At 28.8% G+C, this 13,162-nt stretch overlaps 1 protein-coding gene across 1 annotated transcript in view; it reads left to right on the top strand.

The window, feature by feature from the left end:
• The window catches only part of LOC123305831 (protein GDAP2 homolog), a 50,652-nt gene that overhangs the window by 12,531 nt on the left and 24,959 nt on the right, over positions 1-13,162 (top strand). The window contains exon 6 of the mRNA XM_044887699.1: positions 225-396. Within this exon, the coding sequence (XP_044743634.1) occupies positions 225-396 (172 nt within the window). The remainder of the gene's footprint in view (positions 1-224; positions 397-13,162) is intronic.

Genomic DNA, 13,162 nt, shown 5'->3' with positions numbered 1-13,162 from the left:
AGATAACATAATAATAATTGTCTCGAAAAATTACACTACTTAGCATAAATGTTGTGTGTCAGCATTGTCTTTAAATAAAATAAATGTTTTTCTTAATTTTTTGCGAGCAAATTTTTTAATAATAAAAAAAAATGATTAACGAATCATTTGAACCATCTTGTATGTAAAAATTTAGTAAAAATTTTAAAGCTTTTCGTTTAATTGGTTTGTTTCTTTAATTACAGCCGAAGACGAGACAATTGATTTGTCTGGTCAATTAGAAAGTTCAGTAAACGTGGGTGAACACGCATTCAGTCAAATGCAAGGTGACTTAGATCAGCAACGCCTGCTAGGCGAACGACCTGTCAGCGATCCGTTGTCGGATATTATGGTCAAAGAAATTCAACATCAAGAAAGGTAAATGATTCTTCACTTTGTTTTGTATAATTTTTTTATGTTTCTTTTTATGATGCTAAGCGCGTAACGGAATTTACATAAACCTTGAACACAAATGATAGCAAAATATGATCTATATATATATATATATATATATATATATATATATATATATATATATATATATATATATATATATATATATATATATATATATATATATATATGTATATTGTATGTGCAACTACGAGATGTTTTCTTTTAAATTTGATACATCTTAATACTTTCGAGACATTTTTCGCCGTTACAGGAGTGAACTTACAGAACTTACTACAGGGGTAACTTGTAATTTTAATCGGAAATCATAGTTTTGTAAAAGCTTTTATTTAACTTGTTTTGTTGTCTGTTTATTTGGGTGCCGCTGTCTAAAAATTTTAAATTCCATTTAAATAGACCTAGTGAAATACGTCTGAGAGGGTTATGTTCTACTCTAAAGAGTATGGTTTTCAAGGACACAAGAAATTAGTCATGCTTAAAGTGTCAAAGTTAGTGTTTGTCTAACGACTTCTACGACAGAAACGATGTATCATTTTAGAAATCAAACATGGTTTTTCACATTTTTGCATAGAAAGATTTTTTGCTGCCCCTTTGACATGGATATCAATTCAGAGCGCTTTGTGAGTAAAATAAGATATAATGCCGAAAGGATAAAATTTGAAAACGTTTGAAAATTAAAAATTTGAGTCGTATTTACATCTTTAAAAAGACGCTTTTATTTAAAACAATGAATTAGAAAGTAAATTATAATGAACTGAACAACAAAATAAATTTTATCGCTAAGGCATCTACATGTGTGACTGTAAATAAGTAAATGCTTTAGGTGCTCAGGTCAGGTTAAAATGTCCATGAAATTGAAACTTTCATTTTATACGTATTGAATTAAAAAAAATATGTGATCCTTGTAAGAAGGAGACGTTGTTTATTGTGAAGTAGGGACAAAACATTTGTTTCTTGCACGGATTTGACTTCTAGAAAGAATGGATCAAATTAATTGAAGGTAAAAGGTTTTGAAAAATTATGAGTTCGATTTTTTCAATATTTGAAACCGTATTCTGTTGTATTATATTTCGGCGTGTATTTATTGAGGATTGAAATGTTTCAGTTCAAGAAAACACCCGTATATCTATTATTTATAAACATTTTATACAATGAGTTGAAAAATTATTTCGTCTCTCAAAACAATAAGTAATTAATTTTTCTGTTATTTTATGCGGCGCATTGGTTTATTAATTACATACTGGGAGAAGGGAAGTCATTTTTGTTTTTACGCTCCAAAATTGACCGAGATATGCAAATTTTAAGATCGTGCTTTTTTTTTGCTTATTCAAGCACGCGCGAAATCTTTTGATTTAAATCTCCTGCTGTCAATATTAAAAATAATATAGCTCTTCGTTTTTAAACGGATCAAAAAAAAAAAATATATAAAATAACATTTTAAAGGGGAGGATTTAAAATTTTTTGTACAATTTTTAATTTCAATACTTTTTTTCTTAACCCACTAAGAAATTTCTTTTTAAAATAAGTTATACGATGTATATATGAAATATATCAAGGTATACTAAGTTTAGCCCCAAGTTTGTAACGCTTAAAAATATTGATCCTACAAATAAAATTTCGGTTTAGGTGTTCATAAAATTACTTAATTAGTCCATTTTCGGTTGTGTATCTGTCTGCCCGTCTTTAAACACGATAACTCAAAAATGAAAAGAGTTATCAATCTGAAATTTTTATAGCGTGCTTAGGACGTGAAAAGTGAGGATGAGTTCGTTAATGAGCAACATAGGGCAATTAAGCCTTGTGAACCGTTAGAGTTAGAACAAAACCTTAAATGTTAAAAATGTCCCTTTTAAAAAAATAAACAACTTTTTTAAACATGTTTTCGTAATAATTTCTGTTTACCCGTGAGAACGCAATTTACACCAATTGTAAGCTTTTTATTTAGCCATATAAAATACATGAAGTAAGAAAAGTTTTTATGGACGTTCTTATGTATAAAACAAAGAGGGAATGTTTTACATAACGTAAAATAACAATAGATTGCTTAATCAACACTGTCTATACATGGTATTTCAATAATTAACTCAGTCAATTGTTTGTTTGCACTTGTTACTATTGTTTGGAAATCGAATAAAAATCGAAAATGTTCAAAATTTTTCGGCTACATTTTTTATTTTTTTTTATTGGTTGCATATTTTTTTATTATTTGTAAAAAATGAATTATTTTTAACCCCCACAAATAAGTTTTAGAGTAGTCGATTTTTCGGTAGGAATTCGTTACAACCAAGTAAACAACTGTGCCAAATATCAAAGATGCAACACTTTTTTCCTTATTACAATGATTTTTTAAATAATTTTATTTTATTTGGAAAATTTCAACTGAGTAATTTAATAAATGCATTCGACATATTTTTTACCTAAGAATTTATTAATTGTAAAAAGTTATACATGGAGACAATGTAAAATGTATCATATTAGTGTTTACTATTCCATAATATCGTAATCATGATAACACATATTTAATTAAGAGTTGCTTCATACGCTTAAATATTTATTAATTTTCAAGGCTTTAATTCATATTGGTAAACATATTTTTAAAGTTGTAATTAAATTTAGGTAATTTGCTTTTCAAATCCATTTCCTATTTTCTAAATGGTAAAACGAAAAAATTACAAAAACATTAAAGTGTAAAATTTTCAGTCTTTATATTAACGTTATCACTTTATATTCCTGTGGCCTGATCAATTAGTGTTTAAATTTACATATGTTCACGAAATTGCTGGAAAACATGGGAATGTGAGGCAATTCCGCGAAAAAAGTTAAATGTCAGGGAATTTATAATTTTTGTAGCAAAGTTTTAAAAGAATTTGTATACTTTTTTTTTCATTAGGTTTATTTAAAAAAAAAGACTCAAGTGATCGGAATATCTTAAGTCGCATTTAGTATTATGATTTTTCTTGTCCCTTATTTGTAAAATTTTCGTTGCACGTTTCAAAGATAATTCGAAGTAATTATTTGACCAGGGAATTTTTAAAATACAAGTTTCATTTCATTTTGAAAAAACAGTGGCTATTATGATAAGGTTGGATTATTTTCGCGGGATTTTTTTTTTAAAATAATGGACATCCTGTAGTCTACTATAACATGCTTTAAAGGATATTCCAAAATTAACGCTATAAGTAATTTTGTAAGAAAATATAGGTTTTTAGTTCAAAGCTCTAAATTTTTTATCGATTCATAAACTATACAATATTGTGGTGTTATACAGTGTGCATTTAAGATGAAGACATTCTCATATTTTCGTTATTTATAGGAATATCGATTTGCAATTTTGTACAGTAATAATACAGGATGATTGGGTACATTTTTTAAAATACTTAACCGAAATCTTAACTTTAAACTCAGCCTACTACAAATTGACAAATGGGGCCGATTATTAATATTTTGCATAGCGTCAAAGATGGTTAGAGATATCGAAAAAAAACTATTCGGTCTTTACTTAAAATTATTACAAGTTTATTAAAATATATGAATACATAACACACTAGTTATAAAAGTTTATTTTTTAATTTTACAACTAGTGTGTTGGAATGTAAAAACTGGACAAATTGATAATTGAATAGTGTTATGTATTCAAATATTTCAATAACCCTGTAATAATTATGAGTGTGGGCTAATTGTACATAGTTAAAAAAGCGAATTTTGCCATGAATATCATCGGTATATGGATATAAAAAAATATTCTAAGCAAGTGTTGCTAATTTGTAGTAGACTGAGTTTAAAGTTCGGATTTCGGTTAAGTACCTTAAAAAATTGTAACCCGTTACCCTGTATGATTTTGAATAATTTCAAATCGATATTCCTATAAATCACGAAAATTTGAGGATGTCTTCATTTTAAATGCGACACATTGTACATGGAATAGTCTTTGCTGTCACATATTAACTTTGTTATCGCTTTCCTTTGGCCATTTTGCTGGTTTTTCTCTGATTTCAACAATATTTATGACCTATTTATTGGCGGCTCTGATACCTTAGTGTTAAAATCGTATATTTTATGTCTTTAAAGTAACTTGTCTACCTTAGCAAAAATGTCGAATATTTGCAAGAAAAAATTTTGCGTGACGTATTCAATGGATAGTCACAATGACGTTAGTAATATATGTAGTCACATATTAATAAAATACACAAACATTATAAAAAATCATATTTTTCGTAGAAACTGATGGCTAGTCCATTACATAATAATTTTTTATTTAGTAGACTACAAATGTCGCTTAATAAATTATACTGGAAAACCTATGGAAAACTTGGAATGGAATATTTGTAAATAAATTTAATTAAAAAACTGTGTTTACTAATTTTATGCAAAGAAAAATTAACACACAAAACTTATTATTAATTTCTTTATAATTTATTTTTACAAAAAGTTTCTTAGAATTTATTGCCAGACCATTTTTTTGTTGAGTTTATTATTTAATTTGTTTATTATTAAAATTTTCGGTTTTAATAATATTAGTCGAGAATTTCTAAAAATTAATAACGATAATAAATGAAGCCCTCCTAAATCGTTAACAATGCATCAGGAAGAAAAACGCAAAATGACTTTGCAAATGAAGACCATTTCCTATTCACCATTTTCTCTTATTCACTATTGTTGGACTCTTATTCACTGTTTTTGTGATTATATATATCGCAGCTAACTAGCTTAAGTACCCCTTTAATTAACAGCCTAACCTTTTTATTAATCGATGCCGTTCAACTAGTTTAACTATTTACCTAGCCTAGTCATTTAGCTACACTTCTTTCACCTGCCGCTGAAACCCACACACTGTCAATATGGCGGCAGCAAGTAACAATCATAGAGATATGAAGATATAGAACGCTAGCCTGTAAGTGGATGCGATATGCGAAGAAAGAGAGGAGATTGCCAGTAATTTTCCTTATGTCCTTGTCTAATACATATACTTATACTTACTCATACATATAATAAGTATGTATTGTATATATACATATGTTTATGGCAAGGACACAGGGGAACTCACGGGCAGTCTTCTCTCTCATTCATAATATCGCATCCACTTACAGGCTAGTAGATCCCTCGCGTGCTCTATGTATAATATTCTATGGTAACAATATTGTTGATGTTTCTCACAGTTTGATTGCGTTGACGTAAAAAATGAAAATGGAGTATAGTGAAAAAAAGTTGGAACAAAGTACGATACCATTAAAAATTGGTTTGCACAGCAAGAGCGCCGCAAAGCGCCATCACTTAAGTCATACTTCCCCCTCATTTAATGTTTCTTATTGTTAGATGCTTTTAATTGAAATGAGATTTATGTTCTTTCATGTTTGAAAACATGAAAAATCTACAACAAAGAGCGGCAGCTCACCTGGAGTGTTAAGACAACCCATAGGAATTTTCTTAACATGTAGTCAATTTACATTCAAATTTTTAACTCCCTTAACGCGACTAAGAGTGAGCATAGAGGTAATTTTTTGTATAAAAAGATAAGGAAAGAGCTATAAAAAGTTGCTACCTCCAAAAGGCATATTATTGACATTAATCCTACCTAAATACCAATTTTGACCCTCTTACTCAATTTATAGGGGCTGTACAGATATGCGTAGCCATAAAAATACCGAAAAAAAAACTAGTTGTCCTCTAGAAATCCACTGAAATAAACCTCCGCTTTAAAACATCGATCCGCCTTAGTGTCATAAAATGGATTTATAACAAATTCCAAGTCCTCGTTGACTTTCGAAAAAGTTCATATTTTCGGCGAAAATATGTCTAAAAAAAGAAATGTAAAAGATGTCTTTTAAAATATTGCAAATTTTATTTATTTTTCATTTGATAAAGGAGGATTGGAAACATACCAGCTTTTACAATGGCTGTTCACGAAGGACACATAGAGTCCATTGTGATACTATATATGTGTTTTATTACTTTTTGCGCTGATAATTTCATTTATCAGCTCCTCAATTATTTTCAGAGGCTGAGTACCCCTCTTTCATGTATAATACTGTGTCCAAAAAATAAGATGACATTTGAATTTAAACTGCGCACGTTTGTTGTGCATTATGATTTTCTTCCGCCCGACCAAACAGTCAACGAGGAATATTATTTGAATGTTATGCGTCATTTGCGTAACGCTATCCGCCTAAAATGGCAGGAATTGTGGAAAGACAATTCATGGTTTTTACACCACGATAATGCACCACCCCATACTGCACTCATAATTCGTGATCATTTCGTCAAAAACTCAACCCATATCGTTCCGCAACCATCGTATTCACCTGATCTAGCGTCGTGCGACTTCTGGCTGTTCAGCAAGCTCAAAAGACCGCTCTGGGGACACCGTTTTGATACGATAGAGGAGATTCAAGCCGCATCGAAGACGGAACTGAAGGCAATTTCGGAAAGTGACTACAACCAGTGTTTCGAAGATTGGAATATCCGTTGGCATAGGTGTATTGAATCGGGAGGGAATTACTTTGAAGGGGATGAAATTGATTTGGAAGAATAAATAAAGAATTTTCAAAATAAATACGATGTCACCTTATTTTTTGGGCACAGTAGTATACCATGCACTACACCAGCCCATCACAACTATTAATTAAATTAATTTTTGTTTGGACGAATATCTTGATGAACCAGAGTATAGACGATTTTAATTAGTATTAAAAACTTTGATACATATTATTATGTATGGAATTGATTTTTTTAGATTATATTAGGTACCAATTTTTTTTCTAATTCTTTCTAATTTCCATGAACTTTAAGATAATAAATTCGGATATGTTATAGATATTAATATTCTACCTGCCTTAGGTAAGACATGCGAGCAAATTGAAGAAGGATAGAGAATCAAAGCATCTAAACGAAAGATTATTTTTAAATTTTTCTTAAGATAATAAATAAAACAAAACATTATGAAAGTTTTATTCGTCTTTATCGAACGTGATATACAATTAAATTACTCCTCAACACTGAAAACTATTCCTTCTTATTTTTAAATACATTGACGTCAAATTACTAGGGGATTGGTAAGGAGGGAGGGGTGTAGTAGCATACACTCTTAACTTACAGTCCATATTATTTAAAAGCTTTCATGAACAGAGCCACATGAGTAACATCTAGTTTGTCACAATATATAACTTGAGCATTAAGTTATTAAGTTGACAACCGTCCAGTAATTTAAAAAATAGACGTGGATTTTACGTCCAAATTGAAAATTTGAAGATATTGAAATTAGCTTCTCTTTCCTTAAACTCATATTTTATTGAATTGGATTCTTACAATTCTGTTATGTAGAACTTTAAAACCTTCTTTGATTGGCGTGAAACTTTATATTTTTTTTAAGAATCCTCTTAAATATTCATTGGGTGGCTACGATTATACTCTATCGCTTTGAAATTCGGATATGTTATAGGTATTAATATTCTACCTGCCATAGGTAAGAGGTGCGAGCAAATTGAAGAAGGATAGAGAACGAAAGCATGTAAACGAAAGAAAATTTTTCTCTCATCATTTTAATGGGAGAATAGTTTTACTTGCCCTGGATATAGAAATTGTTCTTATTCCAATGTACCTAAGTGTGAATAATAAAAATTGGGAAAATAACAGGTTTTTCGAAAAATAGTATTTAAAAAAAAATACTTGAGGCAGGTAGAATATTATTCATTTTTCAAACAGCATAAAAATTTTAATATATTAAAAATAGCTTCCTGCCCTTAAACTATGGGCAATGCACATTAAATAAATTATATAATTTTTATGTAGAATATTTAGAAAATTCGCCCTAACAGAAATTTCTTTTCGTGTATCTTAAAGTTATATTAATAACAACTTAAGTCTAAATTAGTAAAATTCTTACAAGATTTATTAAAATATTGAACTAGTAATTAATTATTTAATATAAAAAAAGGAGGTGTTTTTAAAATAAATAATTTTATTACCTAACTTATTAATGACATTGTTACATTAGTTATAATTTTTATAATAATGTGCGATAAGGTAATTTTTTCTTAGAATATTTTTTTTTGCAATTATTTTTAATAACTTAATTAACCTTTAACAATTTTATCGTACCGTAAATGTATTAGTGATGGGACAAATGTTGTATTTTATAATTTCAATATTCGCAAATTCGAATGTTAACTTTCAAATGAAGACAATTAAAAACAATCTTTATAAGTCTATTAAAAACATATCGTATAGATCCATTAAAAATCAGCTTCAGTTTGATTTAAGGTTAGTTTGCTATAATAGACCCTATAACAATCCATTAATAGCAAGCGCCTCCGCCATTGTTTCGGGCAGACAGTAAAAGTTGGACAAAGATACAAAATATTTCGGACATACTGCCCGAATCAAAAAATAATCATTTTTTAAAATGAAAAGTTTTACTAGATTTGTCCAGGAGTCAAATTTAACTGTGATTAAACAGTGATATAAAAATATGAGTAAAGCACATATTCATGAAGTTTGACCTTATTTTACAATGTCGACAATGTATTTTATATATTCTATATAATTCCATTTTTTTGACAGAAACATTCGCATGATTCGTTTTTTCGAAAATGTTAAAAAATATGCGAATATTCTCGAATGTAAATACAAATATTCGTCACATCACAAAAATGCATTATCTATAATTCCACACTGAAAAAAAATTAAAATAATGACAAACTCATGACGAATTAAAAGAAAATTTATTTGCGTTTGCTTTAAATAGAGTATTTGGTTATTATTATGAGTGCATATCTACGATGTCTGGTCCATATGTGATTGAGCCAACTACATGAAGATTATTGTTACTAACTTACAGAAAGTTTGAAATAAACATATTGATCATTTTTATAAGATGTTTTGGTATATTTTTTGGTATATATGTAACAAGCATCGATAGCGCAGTTGGAATTTGTTAGACAGTATATTACTTTTATATAAACAACTCATGCGTTTGTGTCAACTTCACCACTCAAGCCCGTACGGTAGTTGTATCACATTCGTGGCACCATTCACCATATATAATCTCGTGATGAGGTTGAGATAACCTCATATCGGGTGGTATTAAGAATTTTTTTCAGTTTACATATTTTTAAGACAAAAGCTAGGGTTCGTTTGATTTTTTTCAATAGTCCAAAAAACCTTATTCAAAAAACCAAAAGATTGTGATTATCTTGGTATCCTAAGTACTGTCTTAGTTTTCATTATCCTAGTCTATGGAAATGCCTTATACTTCCTGCAAATATAACATTTACTAAGACATTTACGATTTTAATGTTCTTATCAGTCAAATAGAAGTTGACAATAATTTCCATAACCAGAAAGTTATTGATGTGTTTTCCTTGACATATTTTTTTAAAGATTTTTCATTTAATACACACTCCGTATAATAATTTATAAGGGAATATAGTCACGTAAAGTAAGTGGTATGTATTTTCTTTAAAGTAAAATAATAACATACCTATCGATTGATTTAGACAAGCACACAAGTGAGCGAATTTATTTTCGTGGTTGAAGAAGTGACTATGTGAAGAGTGGTTGAAGTGAAGAAGTGGGTGGGTTGGTGATGTACAGTGATGTAGGTTGGTAATGTAATATAACATACGTAAATAATTGCATTTATATATCTATGTAGACAAAAATAGAGTAGCATTATTTATGAAGGGGGCTGATTATACGTTTATATACTGTGAAACGACATACAATCGATATACAGTCACTCAGTCAGTCTACTTTACATTCGTTTAAGGACGTTCTTCATGTGCCACAAAGAAAATAGTATGTAAATTTTAAGGTAGTGTACCCAAATCTCTTAGTCAAATCAGCAATTATTTTTCTTATACAACTAATGATATACAAAAAATTTATAATAAACTAGCTGACTACGTGAACTTTGTGTTTCACCTATAATTAATTTATTTGAGTATTACTTTTGATCAGCGATTATTAATCTAAATTAACACATACAGCTCTAATTATTCATTAATATATAATACTGTTCTTAGCTCGCCCGCCTAGCCCACTCACTAGCCCAACTCCCAGCTTAGCCTACCCGCTCTAAATAAAAATTTTACTCCGATTTTTAAGACAGTTAGAACCAAAATTTGGTTTATATCAAAAAATATGGTAAATTTTATAAAAATGATCAATATGGTTATTTCAAACGCTCTGTTAACTGGTAACAACAATTTTCATGAAGTTGTCTCAATCACATAGAGACTAGACATGATAGATATGCGATCATAATAACCAAATACTCTATTTAAAGCAAACTTTCTCGAAATTTTCTTTTAATTCATCGGTTCGATTTATTCACACGATTATGTATGTATTCCAACTAAGTACAATTTTATTTTTTTTATCAATAAAATGCATGACTTTAAACTAAACTCAATCTCTTCCATAGAAGTAATGATTTTGCTTCTTTAACTTCAGTTATTTTATATCAATCATTAGGAAATTGTTTGAAAGTATTTTTATTTTATTTCAATATGAAACGGAATAATAAACTTCGGGATGAGGTTGTCATTATTTCAATTGTTTTTTCAGTGTATATTATTTTGATTATGAATAAAATAAAACTTTATATTATTAATATTTGTTGGTATTTAATTATGACACCATTCATAAACACGTTGTATATATTCGAAGGAATTTTTTACAATTCATATGTGCGTGCCATCAATGCGTTTTAATGTTTCCACTAAAAAACAGAGATATAAGCCAGATGATAATATTAAAAAATTAACTAAACAGAAAGTATACGGTAAATCTATCTATCTATTAACAAATTTTTTTTTTTTTTTTGGGAAGCTCATGTTTGTCGATTTTTTATAAAACCTCGATTTGTCATAAGTTTGCTAATTTCTGTAACTAATACCATTGACGCATATGTTCGTCCTTAAGTATTACTTTTACGTCTATTATAAATGTGTACCATGTAGTATATGATATAATTTTAATTACGTTTTAAGGTGCACTGCCTTAGGGGCAAATAAATACCATTATTGTAAATTTAATTCTATGGTGAAACTAGTTCAAAAAATACGTTATTTTGAAACTAGTTTTTGCTAGTCTATTATTTCGTGCTGATAAGGAAAATTTGACTACATTGTACTAAATTTTCTTTTCTTTTTTTCAAATGTATATTTCAACTTTAAAAACAAAGCCTATTGCGTTATAGCCTTCATTTCTCTTGCCCTCTCCTGCCCCAGTTATTCTCAATTTCATAGGTTTCAATTTTTTGATGCGGCACCCTATTTTTTTTAAAATAAAGTACAGCTTGTGTTTCTTGACGATAATGAAGCTTTGTATTGGTGAAATAATTTTTGAAATAAAAATCTATCCTAGTAGTTTTTGAGTTTATCCTTTACAAACAAACAAAAAATCAAATGTTTCCTTTGTATAATACTAGTTTAGATAATATAATAATGAAAATTCACCAAAAAAATATTTTTTTATCATATGGATAAACTGGTGCTCCCGACTTGATCAGTTAATTTAGTTACTTAACAAACTAGCTGATGTTTTTAAAACCACCTTTCTATAGTTGTAAATTAAAGTTATTACGTCATACAATAATTCGTTACTGAGGAAATTCAGCAAGAAAGGGTCGATAAAGGGGCTACAAATGTTGGGTAAAAAATCCAACAGCTGAATGTTTATCGGTTAAGGGGGTGGGGGTTTAACGGGGTGGAAGAAAAAGTTAAACATAATTGTTCTAGACAGTAAAAAAATTTAGAACTTTTTAACATAACTTCAAAATTTTCGAGTAAAACCCAAAAAACTTTTTTTTTTTTTAATTTTTTATTCCGCAAAAAAATTCATTCGTTATGTAATTTGGTACAATTGAATCTATTTGAATTCCTAATAGCGTGGTATTTTTTACTAAGCTAAGTAGTTTCTGTGAAATTGGTAAAAAAAGACCTCTTTTTAAAGACATTCAAAAAGGTTTTTTTTAACGATTGGCAATTTCTGCGGCCATAATATTTTTCGTAGAGACCATGGAGGTTATAAATAAGGAGAACGATCGCTACGCGCTAAAGCATTAGCGCGTCTGTCCCTGAAAATTTGTAGAATTTATAGTTCATTTTTCAGCCACCAGCCGCGCTATCGTCGGTAAGTAGTGTCTGCGAAGTTATCTGTTTATGAGTACAAGTAGATGAAGTTAGTACCATTCAAATTTATAAAGTAGTATAGATAAATTTATAAAGTAGAATAGATAATTTATAATTTATTCATTAGTAAATAATAATAATAATTTCATTATTTGCTTTTTTTTTTCCTTTGAATGATATTATTTACACGTATATTAAACATTGATAGATCATTTGAAATTAGCGCACAACAGCTCGCTTTTAATGAGACAAATTAGCAATCCCAGCGCCTCACTTATTTTGTCCATATTTTGGGGACAATATTTTCTATAGCGATCGTTCTCCTTCTTTATAACCTCCATTGTAGAGACATCAAAATTCATATAAAAAAATAAAAATATATAAAATTCTTAAATTTCATATTCATTCCCATTTTGTAATTTTTTATGCAATTCAAATTACATATTTGATGTTAATATTGTCTGAGGCAACTTCTATATATTATTAAATCAAATATGTAATAACATTTTACACAATAAACATATCGTCAAAACCTAAAATTAATACGTCAAACCTATGATTTATACGTAATATGGTTAATTTAGGTGATAAAATATGGA

This window comes from Chrysoperla carnea, chromosome 1 (assembly GCF_905475395.1).
Source record: "Chrysoperla carnea chromosome 1, inChrCarn1.1, whole genome shotgun sequence".
Taxonomy (NCBI): Eukaryota; Metazoa; Arthropoda; class Insecta; order Neuroptera; family Chrysopidae; genus Chrysoperla; species Chrysoperla carnea.
The sequence above is the reverse complement of the archived record's forward strand: the minus strand, read 5'-3'. Positions and strand labels throughout refer to the sequence as shown.